The sequence below is a fragment of the Bufo gargarizans genome, unplaced genomic scaffold (genome assembly GCF_014858855.1).
Source record: "Bufo gargarizans isolate SCDJY-AF-19 unplaced genomic scaffold, ASM1485885v1 fragScaff_scaffold_683_pilon, whole genome shotgun sequence".
NCBI lineage: Eukaryota > Metazoa > Chordata > Amphibia > Anura > Bufonidae > Bufo > Bufo gargarizans.
This window is the reverse complement of record NW_025334162.1, coordinates 23,953-42,589: the sequence shown is the minus strand read 5'-3', so window position 1 is coordinate 42,589 and position 18,637 is coordinate 23,953. Positions and strand designations below refer to the sequence as shown.

The 18,637-nt window shown below is 47.1% G+C and overlaps 1 protein-coding gene across 2 annotated transcripts in view; it reads right to left on the bottom strand.

The window, feature by feature from the left end:
- Positions 1–4,209: 4,209 nt before the first annotated feature.
- The window catches only part of RNF25 (ring finger protein 25), a 28,248-nt gene continuing 13,820 nt past the window's right edge, over positions 4,210–18,637 (bottom strand). The window contains exons 4-10 of one of the 2 annotated variants that reach the window (XM_044273436.1): positions 17,422–17,489; positions 8,706–8,775; positions 5,597–5,668; positions 5,195–5,293; positions 4,976–5,062; positions 4,740–4,874; positions 4,210–4,659 (exon numbers count right to left, since the gene is read on the bottom strand). In XM_044273436.1, the coding sequence (XP_044129371.1) occupies positions 4,252–4,659; positions 4,740–4,874; positions 4,976–5,062; positions 5,195–5,293; positions 5,597–5,668; positions 8,706–8,775; positions 17,422–17,489 (939 nt within the window). In that variant the 3' untranslated portion in view covers positions 4,210–4,251. The remainder of the gene's footprint in view (positions 4,660–4,739; positions 4,875–4,975; positions 5,063–5,194; positions 5,294–5,596; positions 5,669–8,705; positions 8,776–17,421; positions 17,490–18,637) is intronic. The other variant, XM_044273437.1, reaches the window with a different exon arrangement.

Below are 18,637 nucleotides of genomic sequence, written 5' to 3'. Positions count from 1 at the left end.
TGGGGTGAACCTGGCCCAACAAACAAGCCCATGATGTCCACAATGATCCCATCACAGTGAGAGAGACATTTGCAGCACAATTCCTCAGAACATGCTCCACTGTCCATCTGTCCAAGCTGTAAGACTCTACGTGTATGAAAATGGATTCCTTGTCATTGGTTTCTTAATTCCAGGAACAACTCTGCAGCTGAATTCCAGCTTCTCTCTGACTGATCTGCTGGGAAACGTCAATCTCACAATGTACTACCGCTACAAGGGCTCACTCACCACTCCCACGTGCAACGAGGCTGTGCTATGGACCATCTTTACAGATCCAATAACTGTCCCCTCCAAAGTGGTGAGTGTCATACTATGGTCAAGCCAGTGCTGGTTAAAGAAAAGCTCCAGTCCTGGAAGCTCAGGTGGAATGCCCCCAACCTCACACTGTACATGTGCACTGGTGGCTGGAGGTGGAACTGGTTGGGGGGGGGGGGGGGGGGATGTGATCAGGCAGAATCTAGTAGGAAGTATTGCCAGACACATGGTTATTAATATGACTATAGCGGATAACATCTCTTGTATTTCAGGTAAAAGCGTTCTCATCTGCTGTAAAACACAACGTCTCAGGAAATCTACAGACAATGCAAAATAATTTTCGTCCTCCACAACCTCTTAATGGGAGAACAGTGCAGGCCTCATTCCCAATTCTAATTCCACTGTCTCCAAACAGTACAGCAGCATCAAATGTGACCTCCGTCTCCAACTCCCATGTCACCCTACAGTCCAGCATGGTGCTCCACATGTCGATGTTACTGGTTTATTGTCTGACGAGATTCTACCAGATCTCCACTTTCTAATCCAGGCTATATCAAATAAAGTGGAATATTGTTGATTGAGACGGGTCAGGTTCTGTTCATATGTTGTTTTTCCCATGCATCTGTTGTATAAGTTGGGAAATTACTGTAATGTATATACCAAAAGCATGGCCCCAACATACGTCGTCGTATGCCAAGCAGACTCTTATTGTAAATGGAAAGCTGCTTTTTCTTGCAGCAGGTGACATACTGTATGCATGTTATGCACACCCGGTGGAGATGAGAACATAGCCTTGACTGGTCCACATGCTCTGCACTGATTATACATGAGGCCAGCTAAATTTAAGACGTGTATGCCAATAAATGTATACATACATGCTGCCAGTGGATTCTCACTTTGAAGCTCCTGATTTTGTGAGGCAGGTAATATTGGAGGGCATGTTGTCGGAAGCACTTTCTGCAGAGATGGGCTCCTAAAGTGAAACTGACTTTTCAGTTTATTTTTTAATTTAGTGCAGGGTCAGATGTTAAACATTTTTGCAATGTACACTGCCCCAGTCCTTCTGAGTGTTCCTGAGAAGAATCTGTCTTCAGTGTTGTACTGAGCTCTGAAGACGTCTGCATGTGACGTACAGAAGCTTCCAGCCGCCTCGTCACTGCCCCAGTCCTTCTGAGTGTTCCTGAGAAGAATCTGTCTTCAGTGTTGTACTCAGCTCTGAAGACATCTGCGTGTGACACGAGGCGGCTGGAGGCCTCTGTATCACTGCCTCAGTCCTTATGAGTGTTCCTGTCTTCAGTGTTGTACTGAGCTCTGAAGACGTCTGCATGTGACATACAGAAGCTTCCAGCCGCCTCTTGTCACTGCCTCAGTCCTTATGAGTGTTCCTGAGAAGAATCTGTCTTCAGTGTTGTACTCAGCTCTGAAGACATCTGCGTGTGACACGAGGCGGCTGGAAGCCTCTGTATCACTGCCTCAGTCCTTCTGAGTGTTCCTGTCTTCAGTGTTGTACTCAGCTCTGAAGACATCTGCATATGACATACAGAAGCTTCCAGCCACCTCGTCACTGCCCCAGTCCACATTAGTGTTCCCGTCTTCAGTGTTGTACTCAGCTCTGAAGACGTCTGTGTGTGACATACAGAAGCTTCCAGCCGCCTCTTGTCACTGCCCCAGTCTTCATGAGTGTTCCTGTCTTCAGTGTTGTACTCAGCTCTGAAGACGTCTGTGTGTGACATACAGAAGCTTCCAGCCACCTCGTCACTGCCCCAGTCCTTCTGAGTGTTCCTGAGAAGAATCTGTCTTCAGTGTTGTACTCAGCTCTGAAGACATCTGCATGTGACATACAGAAGCTTCCAGCCGCCTCTTGTCACTGCCTCAGTCCTTATGAGTGTTCCTGTCTTCAGTGTTGTACTGAGCTCTGAAGACGTCTGCATGTGACATACAGAAGCTTCCAGCCGCCTCGTCACTGCCCCAGTCCACATTAGTGTTCCCGTCTTCAGTGTTGTACTGAGCTCTGAAGACATCTGCATGTGACATACAGAAGCTTCCAGCCGCCTCTTGTCACTGCCTCAGTCCTTATGAGTGTTCCTGAGAAGAATGTCTTCAGTGTTGTACTGAGCTCTGAAGACGTCTGCATGTGACGTACAGAAGCTTCCAGCCACCTCATCACTGCCCCAGTCTTCATTAGTGTTCCCGTCTTCAGTGTTGTACTCAGCTCTGAAGACGTCTGTGTGTGACATACAGAAGCTTCCAGCCGCCTCTTGTCACTGCCCCAGTCTTCATGAGTGTTCCTGTCTTCAGTGTTGTACTCAGCTCTGAAGACGTCTGTGTGTGACATACAGAAGCTTCCAGCCACCTCGTCACTGCCCAAGTCCTTCTGAGTGTTCCTGAGAAGAATCTGTCTTCAGTGTTGTACTCAGCTCTGAAGACATCTGCATGTGACATACAGAAGCTTCCAGCCGCCTCTTGTCACTGCCTCAGTCCTTATGAGTGTTCCTGTCTTCAGTGTTGTACTGAGCTCTGAAGACGTCTGCATGTGACATACAGAAGCTTCCAGCCGCCTCGTCACTGCCCCAGTCCACATTAGTGTTCCCGTCTTCAGTGTTGTACTGAGCTCTGAAGACATCTGCATGTGACATACAGAAGCTTCCAGCCGCCTCTTGTCACTGCCTCAGTCCTTATGAGTGTTCCTGAGAAGAATGTCTTCAGTGTTGTACTCAGCTCTGAAGACATCTGCATGTGACATACAGAAGCTTCCAGCCGCCTCGTCACTGCCCCAGTCCACATTAGTGTTCCCGTCTTCAGTGTTGTACTCAGCTCTGAAGACGTCTGTGTGTGACATACAGAAGCTTCCAGCCACCTCGTCACTGCCCCAGTCCTTCTGAGTGTTCCTGAGAAGAATCTGTCTTCAGTGTTGTACTCAGCTCTGAAGACATCTGCATGTGACGTACAGAAGCTTCCAGCCACCTCGTCACTGCCCCAGTCCACATTAGTGTTCCCGTCTTCAGTATTGTACTCCGCTCTGAAGACGTCTGTGTGTGACGTACAGAAGCTTCCAGCCGCCTCATCACTGCCCCAGTCTTCATTAGTGTTCCTGTCTTCAGTGTTGTACTCAGCTCTGAAGACGTCTGCATGTGACATACAGAAGCTTCCAGCCACCTCATCACTGCCCCAGTCTTCATTAGTGTTCCTCTCTTCAGTGTTGTACTCAGCTCTGAAGACGTCTGTGTGTGACATACAGAAGCTTCCAGCCGCCTCGTCACTGTCCCAGTCCTTATGTACATGTGCCCTATCACTGGGCCTATCTGACTTGTTTCCACTCATTTAGAGCTTTGCTAAGAAGACTCTTTACATCCATTTTTACATTAATACCAGACATCACTACATACAGCTTTTAGGTCCCTGAAATGTTCTGTGCTCTTCTCCCTCTTTCCCTAACATAATTACAGCAATAGACAAGTCATTGGCACGAGACAAAGTCTGAACTAGTTCTGCTGGGGTAGCCTGCTCGCTCTAATGGCGGGTTTACATGGCCCGACTGTCAGGCAGGTTATTGGGGACAAACGTTCCTACAAACACTCGTTCCCAATAATCTGTCCGACCACCTGATAAATGCGCAAAACAAATTCTTCAGGTGAAACAATGATTCTGGGCAGCAGATTGTGGTGTCTAAATAGCCCCACATCGCAGTAGGGATCACTCATCCTCATACTGTGGAGGTGATCACTTCACCCCTAGTGAATGAGTAGCCAGTGGTCAGGAAAAAACGCTTCCTTCCTGATAGGACTGATTTGGCTGTGTAAACCTGCCATTAATCTGTCATCCAGAGTCAGGCAGGCATTTACCCCTGACCCTACATTCAGAGATACCGGATATTGCAGGTGTCCAGCAGGTTACTACTAGACCCATAGTAAAAACTTGTCAGTCCATTATGCTTTATTCAATCACTTAGAACATGTGTTAGTGTTTAGGTTTTTCCCTCGGTGAACCTTCACTGCTGCCCCCTGGAGAAGCCTGGACTGTGCCACTGCTTCGGCAGCTTCGCACCATCACCCTCCCCCTAACTGCTGTTTGGTCGTCTTTAGAAGCTGCCTCTTCTCTCCAGACTCTACGAGTGTCCGACCGCTTCCTGTCACGAGCTGCCCATCCTCTACTATCTCGCCAAGGCTGTCCATCTTGGAGATTATGACGGAAAGGCCGGTTTCCACACAGAGGGGTCTTAACACCAGGCCGGTGCTCTTGTACGTGAGGCTTAGAGACAATGGGAAGCAGATTGGGGTCCTGCCCCGATTCAGTGCCTGGGTCAGACGGCTGGGCAGGAACTCTCTCTGGCTGTAGCTCTTGATGTTCATGCTCACTGGCAGGGGTCTAGGCATGAGATAAAGAATAAGCTTCAAACAAGGCAAAGGGTCAAAAGATATAATGTAGACAGTAAAACTTGTTCTCACCTCCTGGATACTGATAAAAAAGCGTCTTTTTTCTGCTTCAAGGTCAATTATTCCTCCATTTGCCAATTGACGACTATAAACCTTACGCAATTCTTTCTCTCTCTGTACCATGAGTAAGTCTGGAACATATAGCTCCTATAGATTAAACACCAACCCAATGAATTCTGCATTTTAGAAAATGAAAATATGGGGGTGAATGAGTTCCGTTTGCAGATAAAGGTATAGGCGTTTCTTACCTCTGGCTGCTTAGGTGGTGTGGCTGCTTGAAGCTTCTTAAAGTCACAAGTCAGACTTTCACGACAAACAGGACATACAACAGGTTCCTAAAAGTAGATTCGAATAATGAAAGAGAAAGCAATGCAAATCACACAAAGTCAAATATAAGCTCAAATACTAGGCTGGGAGGAACGAGCTATGGCATACTATAACAGGACCCCAGCTGTAGGTGCACTTACCTCTCCTTGGTCGTTCTCCAGGCAGTGCTTAGCATAGCGGCCTAGACAGTATGAGTGAAAGTGATGAAAACAATGTGTCTTTGTGAGACCGTCATCTTCCTATGGAAAATGTGACAGTAGTAAGACATAGAAAAAACTGAAAAACAATACAAAAGCCCCATGTAGCCTCCAAACTCTCCTGCTTAGCATCCCTTCAAGCCTGGCTCAGTGTGGATATTGTTTTTTTTGAGTATTTTTTACCCAGTGTTCCAAAACTGAACCAATAACTTCAATGTGATCTGCAGTTTTTGGAATTTTTTGTTATTTTGTTTAACGCGCAGAAAAATGCATTTGTCACATCTGGATATTGAAACTTTCACACTATCTGAGCTGTGCCCCCTTTCCACCAACACAACACATTACCTGAAACTCATAGAGGCAGATGACGCAGTGGCCACGAGGAAGATTGCTGGCCGTCAGCATCTCTTTGCATTTCTACAAAGACAGACGTTTGAGTTGGACAAACCTGATACGCGCAATGTCCTAGTCAATAGATTCAATGAGAATTAAACACAAGGAGGGACATTTATTAACCCTGCTTTGCCAATTTTGTGTACAAATGTTGCGAGTGATGCACGCACATGACATTTTGTGCATATTTTTGCAAGATTTGGTCAAATTTTTAAACATTTGGTGAGCCTCGCCACTTTCAGAAGTGGAGTAAAAGGTAGATCAGCATTTCAGATTACAACACCTACACCTATCTCCTGAATGATCTCCCACATGATAACCTAGACCCGTCTCCAGAATGATCCTCCACATAGTAACCTAGACCTGTCTCCTGAATGATTCTCCACACAGTAACCTAGACCTGTCTCCTGAATGATCCTCCACATAGTAATCTAGACCTGTCTCCTGAATGATCCTCCACATAGTAACCTAGACCTGTCTCCTGAATGATCCTCCACATAGTAACCTAGACCTGTCTCCTGAATGATCCTCCACATAGTAACCTAGACCTGTCTCCTGGATGATTCTCCACATAGTAACCTAGACCTGTCTCCTGGATGATTCTCCACACAGTAACCTAGACCTGTCTCCTGAATGATCCTCCACATAGTAACCTAGACCTGTCTCCTGAATGATCCTCCACATAGTAACCTAGACCTGTCTCCTGGATGATCCTCCACATAGTAATCTAGACCTGTCTCCTGAATGATCCTCCACATAGTAACCTAGACCTGTCTCCTGAATGATCCTCCACATAGTAACCTAGACCTGTCTCCTGAATGATCCTCCACATAGTAACCTAGACCTGTCTCCTGGATGATTCTCCACACAGTAACCTAGACCTGTCTCCTGAATGATCCTCCACATAGTAACCTAGACCTGTCTCCTGAATGATCCTCCACATAGTAACCTAGACCTGTCTCCTGAATGATCCTCCACATAGTAATCTAGACCTGTCTCCTGAATGATCCTCCACATGATAACCTAGACCTGTCTCCTGAATGATCCTCCACATAGTAACCTAGACCTGTCTCCTGGATGATTCTCCACACAGTAACCTAGACCTGTCTCCTGAATGATCCTCCACATACAAACCGGATTCCCAAAAAGTTGGGACACTATACAAATTGTGAATAAAAACTGAATGCAATGATGTGGAGGCGCCAACTTCTAATATTTTATTCAGACTAGAACATAAAATCACGGAACAAAAGTTTAAACTGAGAAAATGTACAATTTTAAGGGAAAAATATGTTGAATCTGAATTTCATGGTGTCAACAAATCCCCAAAAAGTTGGGACAAGGCCATTTTCACCGCTGTATGGCATCTCCCCTTCTTCTTACAACACTCAACAGACGTCTGGGGACCGAGGAGACCAGTTTCTCAAGTTTAGAAATAGGAATGCTCTCTCATTCTTGTCTAATACAGGCCTCTAACTGTTCCATCGTCTTGGGCCTTCTTTGTTGCACCTTCCTCTTTATGATGCGCCAAATGTTCTCTATAGGTGAAAGATCTGGACTGCAGACCGGCCATTTCAGTGCCCGGATCCTTCTCCTACGCAGCCATGATGTTGTGATTGATGCAGAATGTGGTCTGGCATTATCTTGGTGAGAAATGCAGGGTCTTCCCTGAAAGAGATGACGTCTGGACGGGAGCAGATGTTGTTCTAGAACCTGAATATATGTTTCTGCATTGATGGTGCCTTTCCAGACATGCAAGCTGCCCATGCCACACGCACTCCTGCAACCCCATACCATCAGAGATGCAGGCTTCTGAACTGAGCGTTGATAACAACTTGGGTTGTCCTTGTCCTCTTTGGTCCGGATGACATGGCGTCCAAGATTTCCAAAAAGAACTTTGAATCGTGACTCGTCTGACCACAGAACAGTCTTCCATTTTGCCACACTCCATTATAAATGATCCCCGGCCCAGTGAAAACGCCTGAGCTTGTGGATCTTGCTTAGAAATGGCTTCTTCTTTGCACTGTAGAGTTTCAGCTGGCAGCGGCGGATGGCGCGGTGGATTGTGGTCACCGACAATGGTTTCTGGAAGTATTCCTGAGCCCATTCTGTGATTTCCTTTACAGTAGCATTCCTGTTTGTGGTGCAGTGTCGTGTAAGGGCCCGGAGATCACGGGCATCCAGTATGGTTTTACGGCCTTGACCCTTACGCACAGAGATTGTTCCAGATTCTCTGAATCTTCGGATGATGTGATGCACAGTTGATGATGATAGATGCAGAGTCTTTGCAATGTTTCGCTGGGTAACACCTTTCTGATATTGCTCCACTATCTTTCTGCGCAACATTGTGGGAATTGGTGATCCTCTACCCATCTTGGCTTCTGAGAGACACTGCCGCTCCGAGAAGCTCTTTTTATACCCAATCATGTTGCCAATTGACCTAATTAGTGGTAATTGGTCTTCCAGCTCTTCGTTATGCTCAAATTTACTTTTTCCAGCCTCTTATTGCTACTTGTCCCAACTTTTTGGGGATTTGTTGACACTGTGAAAATTTGAATCAACGTATTTTTCCTTTAAAATGATACATTTACTCGGATTAAACGTTTGATCCGTCATCTACGTTCTATTACAAATAACATACTGACATTTGCCGTCTCCACATCATTGCATTCAGTTTTTATTCACAATTTGTTTAGTGTCCCAACTTTTTTTGGAATCCGGTTTGTAGTAACCGAGACCTGTCTCCTGGATGATTCTCCACATAGTAACCTAGACCTGTCTCCTGGATGATCCTCCACATAGTAACCTAGACCTGTCTCCTGGATGATTCTCCACATAGTAACCTAGACCTGTCTCCTGGATGATTCTCCACATAGTAACCTAGACCTGTCTCCTGAATAATCTCCCACGTGATAACCTATATGATATATCTGTCTTCTAAATGATTTCCTACATGATAAGCTAGATCTGCCTCCTAAGTGATGTTCTACATAACTTATCTATTGAACATTCCTCTACATTATAATCCTGAATGAGCTACAAAATTACCAAAAAGACAAACCTCAATAAGTGCGTAAAGAATTGGACATCCCACTGATTGTGCAGCAGTCATGCGAAGAGTACTAATAATACTGTAAGAAACACAAAGAAATGTGAGACATGGCAATGTGCAGCTTCAGTTATGCATAAACCAGATGTACCAAGACATATACAGAGGTTCTGTAGTCTGCACTACTAGTGTAAAATATACTTAATGTTGTCCTACGGTATCAGTTCTTGATGTTACAAGGCCAAAAGTCCACGAGTGCAGGACTACTGCCTAATAAAGAGCCCCGTCTGCTTCTCACAATGTCTGCCGGAGAGCAGGAAGGACATTGAGCATAGCCATGTAATTAGAAAAGTCCACAAGTGCAGGACTACTGCCTAATAAAGAGCCCCGTCTGCTTCTCACAATGTCTGCCGGAGAGCAGGAAGGACATTGAGCATAGCTATGTAATTAGAAAAGTCCACTAGTGCAGGACTACTGCCTAATAAAGAGCCCCGTCTGCTTCCCACAATGTCTGCCGGACAGCAGGAAGGACATTGAGCATAGCTATGTAATTAGAAAAGTCCACGTGTGCAGGACTACTGCCTAATAAAGAGCTCCGTATGCTTCTCACAATGTCTTCCAGACAGCAGGAAGGACATTGAGCATAGCTATGTAATTAGAAAAGTCCACGTGTGCAGGACTACTGCCTAATAAAGAGCCCCGTCTGCTTCTCACAATGTCTGCCGGAGAGCAGGAAGGACATTGAGCATAGCTATGTAATTAGAAAAAAGTCCACGTGTGCAGGACTACTGCCTAATAAAGAGTCCCGTCTGCTTCGCACAATGTCTGCCGGACAGCAGGAAGGACATTGAGCATAGCTATGTAATTAGAAAAGTCCACGAGTGCACGACTACTGCCTAATAAAGAGCTCCATCTGCTTCTCACAATGTCTGCCGGACAGCAGGAAGGACATTGAGCATAGCTATGTAATTAGAAAAGTCCACGAGTGCACGACTACTGCCTAATAAAGAGCTCCATCTGCTTCTCACAATGTCTGCCGGACAGCAGGAAGGACATTGAGCATAGCTATGTAATTAGAAAAGTCCACGTGTGCAGGACTACTGCCTAATAAAGAGCTCCGTCTGCTTCTCACAATGTCTTCCAGACAGCAGGAAGGACATTGAGCATAGCTATGTAATTAGAAAAGTCCACGTGTGCAGGACTACTGCCTAATAAAGAGCCCCGTCTGCTTCTCACAATGTCTGCCGGAGAGCAGGAAGGACATTGAGCATAGCTATGTAATTAGAAAAAAGTCCACGTGTGCAGGACTACTGCCTAATAAAGAGTCCCGTCTGCTTCGCACAATGTCTGCCGGACAGCAGGAAGGACATTGAGCATAGCTATGTAATTAGAAAAGTCCACGAGTGCACGACTACTGCCTAATAAAGAGCTCCATCTGCTTCTCACAATGTCTGCCGGACAGCAGGAAGGACATTGAGCATAGCTATGTAATTAGAAAAGTCCACGAGTGCACGACTACTGCCTAATAAAGAGCTCCATCTGCTTCTCACAATGTCTGCCGGACAGCAGGAAGGACATTGAGCATAGCTATGTAATTAGAAAAGTCCACGTGTGCAGGACTACTGCCTAATAAAGAGCTCCGTCTGCTTCTCACAATGTCTTCCAGACAGCAGGAAGGACATTGAGCATAGCTATGTAATTAGAAAAGTCCACGTGTGCAGGACTACTGCCTAATAAAGAGCCCCGTCTGCTTCTCACAATGTCTGCCGGAGAGCAGGAAGGACATTGAGCATAGCTATGTAATTAGAAAAGTCCACGAGTGCACGACTACTGCCTAATAAAGAGCTCCATCTGCTTCTCACAATGTCTGCCGGAGAGCAGGAAGGACATTGAGCATAGCTATGTAATTAGAAAAAAGTCCACGTGTGCAGGACTACTGCCTAATAAAGAGTCCCGTCTGCTTCGCACAATGTCTGCCGGACAGCAGGAAGGACATTGAGCATAGCTATGTAATTAGAAAAGTCCACGAGTGCACGACTACTGCCTAATAAAGAGCCCCATCTGCTTCTCACAATGTCTGCCGGACAGCAGGAAGGACATTGAGCATAGCCATGTACAGTTACTGGCTTTTAAAGCTGCAGTGTTAATAAATGACCCCCCTTTAGCTCTAATTTACTAACAGGTCATAAACGCCTATTTAAATGGGGTTTGTCAATTCAGAAAGTGGAATTTATCATGTAGATAAAGTTAATAAAAGCCATTTACTATCGTATTACCCATATTGCTACTGGATTCATTTTCCCATTAAATTATACACTTCTTGTTTCAATGGTTACGACCATCCTGCAATCCATCAGCGGTGGTCATGCTTGCACACTATAGCTGGCCTCTCTGGTGACCGGGACCATGGGAGCGCACATAGGCTGGTACTTTTTTTTAAATAGTGCAAATAATGCAAGCACGACCACCGCTGATTGATTGCAGGGTGGTCGTAACCATGGAAACGAACCTTGTATAATGTGATGGAAAAATTATTCCAGCCAGCAAAGGAGACAAAATGGAGAATCACAAGACATAAATAAGTGCCTGGTATTAACTGTATCTACATAATAAATGACCTTTGCTGAAGTGACACAACCCCTTTAACGATTTATCATTATCAGTACGATAAGAACTCAGCTATAATGAGTGTTTATAAGGTCAGAGATAAGGAGCCATCAGCTGAACGGCCTGACGGAACAGAGTGAAAATTCAGATCCTGTTACTACAAAATCTCAGCCCTGTGCAGAGAAAAGGCTCCATATTTTTTATAAAGATCAATTAAAAAAATGATTTTTAGTTCATAATCAGTACAATTAAATAATTAAAAAAAAGATCATCCCCCCAAAGGTGTCCATAGCCTTTAATTTCCACCACATTCATCAAATGATGCATGTTTGATAAATTTGGCATGCCATCCGTTTCATCATGTAGAGATGAGAAGATTCCCCTCCAGCCCTGGAGGCTGGCATATATAGGGAAGACGGTGCGATGGTACAGAAGGAAGAAGCTGGCCTGGAGAAGGGCTAGAAACAACAGAGCCCAGTGGCCTGGAACAAAGAACAGCCCGATGAAGTGGAAAAGTGAGACACTGAGCATTGGGTATGGCCTCCATGAAGGACGAACCCCAGTGTGAGAAAACCCACTGGGAGGGGAGAAATGTGACGGCCTGAACAGTCACTGGGGCTGCTGGAGAAGCCTGAGGGCCAGCCTCCTTCCTACAGGTTATGGACCCAGAACTATGGAGACCCCCTCAGACCTTTTGGGGTTACAAGGAACTATGAACCCTGATTTATGTGTGGAATTTATATGCCACATATTTACTATTCCCCCTTAAAAAGGCATGGTGTGGATTCAGCAACACAAAAAGGGTTAACTCTGCACTGAGACTCCCACTGATTGTATAGCTGATTATAGGAGCAGCCGACTCCTAGATGAGTAGATCACCCTATGATACACTCAGGAGATAATCCCATCACATGTGTCTCCTCGCTTCCTATTCATTCATTATGGAGGGGGTGAAGATGTCTGTTTGCATGTTGTTCGTTGTTGATTGCATCAAAGACAATGCCATTGTGTTTGTTGAATAGGGTAAGTTTTTGTGTTTAAACTGTAAAGGATTGGCTGCTAGGTCATGTCCTTAGTTCCCAACTAGGTCCACGGGGTGGTACCCTTGTTGGAAAATGTGTATATAAGTCAATGCTTGTATGTTCAATAAAGAGTTCCCGTTTTACCCTTCATCATGTTGAGGCTGGTGTTTGGGTAACTGATCGACACTGGGGATTGCTATACGCTGAAGATTTGCTATACTCCCCTGGCTAAAACTACTAGCTCTTGTAAGAGCTGTTCCTGTTCCTGGTTCCTGTGGCGATTTTGGTGTAGAGCGGAGTGCTTGGAGTCCTCGGGAAGCACTAGGAGCATCTTTCAACCGAGGTACCCGGCCGGGGTGCCAGGAGATCCGTTACAGTGGGGGCAGCAGTGGGATTCGCAGCTCGAATGGACGTCCCGAACCGGAATATACCAAATGGCTCAGCAATATGAGCTACTAAAGAGGACAACACAAAAAGATTTGCTGGAAGTTCGGGGCATAGTGGCAAGCAACAAGAACAAAGCCACGCTAATTGCAGAACTAAGGCAGAATGACAGAGCCAGCAGCATGGGAGGAGGGCAGCCAGAGGAAAACAAGATGGATGATCAGTCTACTGGGGCCCAATCCATCACAGGAGGCAGTGGTACAGATCAACACTCATGCCAAAGATTCCCAGCGTGCTCAGGACTCAAGAGCAGGATCGTCGCAGGGGGATTCCCTATCTCCCTCGGGATATACAAATGGCCAACCAAAGAAAATTATTTATGCAGCCTTTAAAGCTTTTGTGGATGGGGAAACAGACATTGACAATTACCTGCAAGATTTTGAAAGGCAGTGTATATTGGAGGGGCTGCAAGTGGAGAACTGGGCTGCGGTGCTCAGCAGCAAGCTCTCCAGGCGGGCAGCGGAGGCCTACCGGGCCGTACCTGACTAGGATATCCAGAACTTTGATAAAATCAAAGAAGTTCTACTAGCCCGTTTTGCAGTCACCCCGGAGGCATACCGAAGGAAGTTTCGGGCACTCAGAAAAGGAGGCCGAGATTCGTTCACAGAATGGGCATCCCGGATACGCCGGGCAGCCCAATGCTGGATGCACGGATGTCAGGCCACTCCATTAGAGCATGCCATCCAGATTATAGTACCCTTTTCTGGGATACCCCTACAGGTTTTGAACAAGAGCAAAGGGGTGACCCCACACTAGCAGGGTACCGAAGGGAGGGTGATAAACCTCAGGGATGGAGCACCCGGTGGCGTACCTTAACCGCAAACTACTACCCCAGGAAGTCAGTTACGCCACCGTGGAGAAAGAATGCTTAGCCTTGGTGTGGGCCCTCAAGAAGTTCCAACCCGACCTCTATGGCCGCCCATTTACTTTAATGACTGACCATACCCCCTAGTGTAGTTGAATCAAGTAGCCGGAGACAATCCTAGACTATTACGCTGGTGCCTGTCCCTACAACCGTACAACTTCACTATGCAGTACAGGCCCGGCAAACAGAATGGAAATGCAGACGGGTTATAGCGCCAAACAGAGATGGAACTTTAACCTTTGCGTTTCCCGGTCTTCCCCCTAGCCAACCCGACAGGGTCTAGGCGGGTATGACGACCCATGGACTAAGGTGGAGCAGTGTGAGAAAACCCTTTGGGAGGGGAGAAATGTGACGGACTGAACCATCACTGGGGCTGCTGGAGAAGCCTGAGGGCCAGCCTCCTTCCTACAGACTATGGACCCAGAACTATGGAGACCCCCCTCAGACCTTTTGGGGTTACAAGGAACTATGAACCCTGATTTACGTGTGGAATTTATATGCCACATATTTCCTATTGCCCATTAAAAAGGCATGGTGTGGATTCAGCAACACAAAAAGGGTTAACTCTGCACTGAGACTCCCACTGATTGTGTTATTGATGGGATTAAGATAGCTGATTATAGGAGCATCCGACTCCTAGATGAGTAGATCACCCTATGATACACTCAGGAGATAATCCCATCACATGCGTCTCCTCTCTTCCTATTCATTCATTATGGAGTGAGAGTGTGTGTGTGTGTGTGTGTGTGGGGGGGGGGGATGTCCGTTTGCATGTTGTTCATTGTTGATTGCGTCACAGACAATGCCATTGTGTTTGTTGAAAAGGGTACGTTTTTGTGTTTAAACTGTAAAGGATTGGCTGCTATGTCATGTCCTCAGTTCCCAACCAGGTCCACGGGGGTGGTACCCTTGTTGGAAAATGTGTATATAAGTCAATGCTTGTGTGTTCAATAAACAGTTCCTGTTTTACCCTTCATCATGTTGAGGGTGGTGTTTGGGTAACTGATCGACACTGGGGATTGCTATACAATAAATATTTGCTATACTCCCCTGGCTATAACTACTAGCTATTGTAAGAGCTGTTCCTGGTTCCTGTGGTGATTTTGGTGTAGAGCGGAGTGCTTGGAGTCCTCGGGAAGCATCTATCAACGGAGGTACCCGGTCGGGGTGCCAGGAGATCCGTTACACCCAGTATCCTGTACGGCCTCCATGGAGGAAGGCCCAAAGTATCCTGTACGGCCTCCATGGAGGAAGGCCCAAAGTATCCTGTACGGCCTCCATGGAGGAAGGCCCAAAGTATCCTGTACGGCCTCCATGGAGGAAGGCCCAAAGTATCCTGTACGGCCTCAATGGAGGAAGGCCCAAAGTATCCAGTACGGCCTCCAAGGATGCAGGACCCCAGTATCCAGTACGGCCTCCAAGGATGCAGGACCCCAGTATCCAGTACGGCCTCCAAGGATGCAGGACCCCAGTATCCAGTACGGCCTCCAAGGATGCAGGACCCCAGTATCCAGTACGGCCTCCAAGGATGCAGGACCCCAGTATCCAGTACGGCCTCCAAGGATGCAGGACCCCAGTATCTAGTACGGCCTCCAAGGATGCAGGACCCCAGTATCTAGTACGGCCTCCAAGGATGCAGGACCCCAGTATCTAGTACGGCCTCCAAGGATGCAGGACCCCAGTATCTAGTACGGCCTCCAAGGATGCAGGACCCCAGTATCTAGTACGGCCTCCAAGGATGCAGGACCCCAGTATCTAGTACGGCCTCCAAGGATGCAGGACCCCAGTATCTAGTACGGCCTCCAAGGATGCAGGACCCCAGTATCTAGTACGGCCTCCAAGGATGCAGGACCCCAGTATCTAGTACGGCCTCCAAGGATGCAGGACCCCAGTATCTAGTACGGCCTCCAAGGATGCAGGACCCCAGTATCTAGTACGGCCTCCAAGGATGCAGGACCCCAGTATCTAGTACGGCCTCCAAGGATGCAGGACCCCAGTATCTAGTACGGCCTCCAAGGATGCAGGACCCCAGTATCTAGTACGGCCTCCAAGGATGCAGGACCCCAGTATCTAGTACGGCCTCCAAGGATGCAGGACCCCAGTATTAAGTACGTCCTCCAAGGATGCAGGACCCCAGTATCCTATACGAACTCCATGGAAGGAAGGACCCCAGTATCCTATACGAAATCCATGGAAGTAAGGACCCCAGTATCCTGTATGGCCTCCATGGAAGGAAGGACCCCAGTATCCTGTATGGCCTCCATGGAAGGAAGGACCCCAGTATCCTGTATGACCTCCATGGAAGGAAGGACCCCAGTATCCTGTATGACCTCCATGGAAGGAAGGACCCCAGTATCCTGTATGGCCTCCATGGAAGGAAGGACCCCAGTATCCTGTATGGCCTCCATGGAAGAAAGGACCCCAGTATCCTGTATGGCCTCCATGGAAGGAAGGACCCCAGTATCCTGTATGGCCTCCATGGAAGGAAGGACCCCAGTATCCTGTATGGCCTCCATGGAAGGAAGGACCCCAGTATCCTGTATGGCCTCCATGGAAGGAGGACCCCAATATCCTGTATGGCCTCCATGGAAGGAGGACCCCAATATCCTGTATGGCCTCCATGGAAGGAGGACCCCAGGATCCTGTATGGCCTCCATGGAAGGAGGACCCCAGGATCCTGTATGGCCTCCATGGAAGGAGGACCCCAGGATCCTGTATGGCCTCCATGGAAGGAGGACCCCAGGATCCTGTATGGCCTCCATTGATGCAGGACTTCTGTACCCTGTATGTCCACCATGGATGCAGGACCCCAGTATCCTGTATGGCCTCCGTAGAGGAAGGATCCCAGTATCCTGTATGGCCTCCATGGAAGAAGGACCCCAGTATCCTGTATGGCCTCCATGGAAGAAGGACCCCCCTGTACCCTGTATGGCCTCCGTGGAGGAGGGATCCCAGTATCCTGTATGGCCTCCATGGAAGGAGGACCCCAGTATCCTGTATGGCCTCCATGGAAGGAGGACCCCAGTATCCTGTATGGCCTCCATGGAAGGAGGACCCCAGTATCCTGCTTTAATGAGTACCAAAACCTGGAAGGTTATATGTCTGGATGGGAGAGAGAGGAGCAGGGGTGTCCAAGCCGGTTAGAATGAGGTCCGGGTTTTTGGAAACGATGAGGAGCCTTCCCCAGGGTATGTAGTCCAGGTATGGAATGAGCAAAATCTTTCAGGAGTGGAGAACTTTAATGGTCGTGACCAGCACCTTTGTGGACACGTTAAGGCATACAATTCTTCAAGGACTCCAAGTATATAGTATATTTTATTCAAAAGCATGTACAAAACATTATTAAAAATGGAGACATAAAACATGAAAAATAAAGTGCGGTATACACCCGAGGTGTACATGAGGGAGCTATGCCTGGTACACACGAGCACAACCTAACATGTATGCCGATTACACACATCGACCAAAGGTCACAGACAGTCAAATAGGGGCAAATATACATGGCGGCAAAGCATAGACAGTCAGATGGCACCGGTCACAACCACACAGCAAGATGGACACTGAAGAGGGTTGTTAGAAATAAAAAAGGGAAGCAGCAGAGGAGAGCACTGGCCGAGCCAAGGAGACAAGATGAGGGGACAACCTGGCTCCAAGAAGGAGAGGAGATCACACAGCTCACCACAACAACAACAGCAGCGGACACCAAGCTACAACCGAGCCCTGGAGGAAGAGCTCACACTTATGGCTTCTTCATACTCCTGCTCTTCTGTGAGATAGAGAAGGACCTTACCTATCTATCTGCTCATCGCACAGGCCACGGGCGTTGGTCACATTAATCTCAGGGGGCTCACCGGGATACTGCAACAGATGGAAAATCAGAGTGTCAGCTCCAAAGCACCACAACCTACATCAGCCCCGAGACTGTGCTGCCCACCACCACCATCCTTATCTGCTGGACCACTCGTCTAACTCCACAGAACAGATAAATCTCCATAAAGTCAGTAGATACAGGAAACACAGGGAGAGATAGAGAAAGAGACATTATACACCGAGAGCAGAGGAAGGAGAACATAGAGAAAGGGACATTATACAGAGAGCAGAGGAAGGAGAACATAGAGAAAGGGACATTATACAGAGAGCAGAGGAAGGAGAACATAGAGAAAGAGACATTATACACAGAGCAGAGGACATAGAGAAAGGGACATTATACAGAGAGCAGAGGAAGGAGAACATAGAGAAAGAGAGACATTATACACCGAGAGCAGAGGAAGGAGAACATAGAGAAAGAGACATTATACACCGAGAGCAGAGGAAGGAGAACATAGAGAAAGAGACATTATACACCGAGAGCAGAGGAAGGAGAACATAGAGAAAGAGACATTATACACCGAGAGCAGAGGAAGGAGAACATAGAGAAAGAGACATTATACACCGAGAGCAGAGGAAGGAGAACATAGAGAAAGAGACATTATACACCGAGAGCAGAGGAAGGAGAACATAGAGAAAGAGACATTATACACCGAGAGCAGAGGAAGGAGAACATAGAGAAAGAGACATTATACACCGAGAGCAGAGGAAGGAGAACATAGAGAAAGAGACATTATACACCGAGAGCAGAGGAAGGAGAACATAGAGAAAGAGACATTATACACCGAGAGCAGAGGAAGGAGAACATAGAGAAAGAGACATTATACACCGAGAGCAGAGGAAGGAGAACATAGAGAAAGAGACATTATACACCGAGAGCAGAGGAAGGAGAACATAGAGAAAGAGACATTATACACCGAGAGCAGAGGAAGGAGAACATAGAGAAAGAGACATTATACACCGAGAGCAGAGGAAGGAGAACATAGAGAAAGAGACATTATACACCGAGAGCAGAGGAAGGAGAACATAGAGAAAGAGACATTATACACCGAGAGCAGAGGAAGGAGAACATAGAGAAAGAGACATTATACACCGAGAGCAGAGGAAGGAGAACATAGAGAAAGAGACATTATACACCG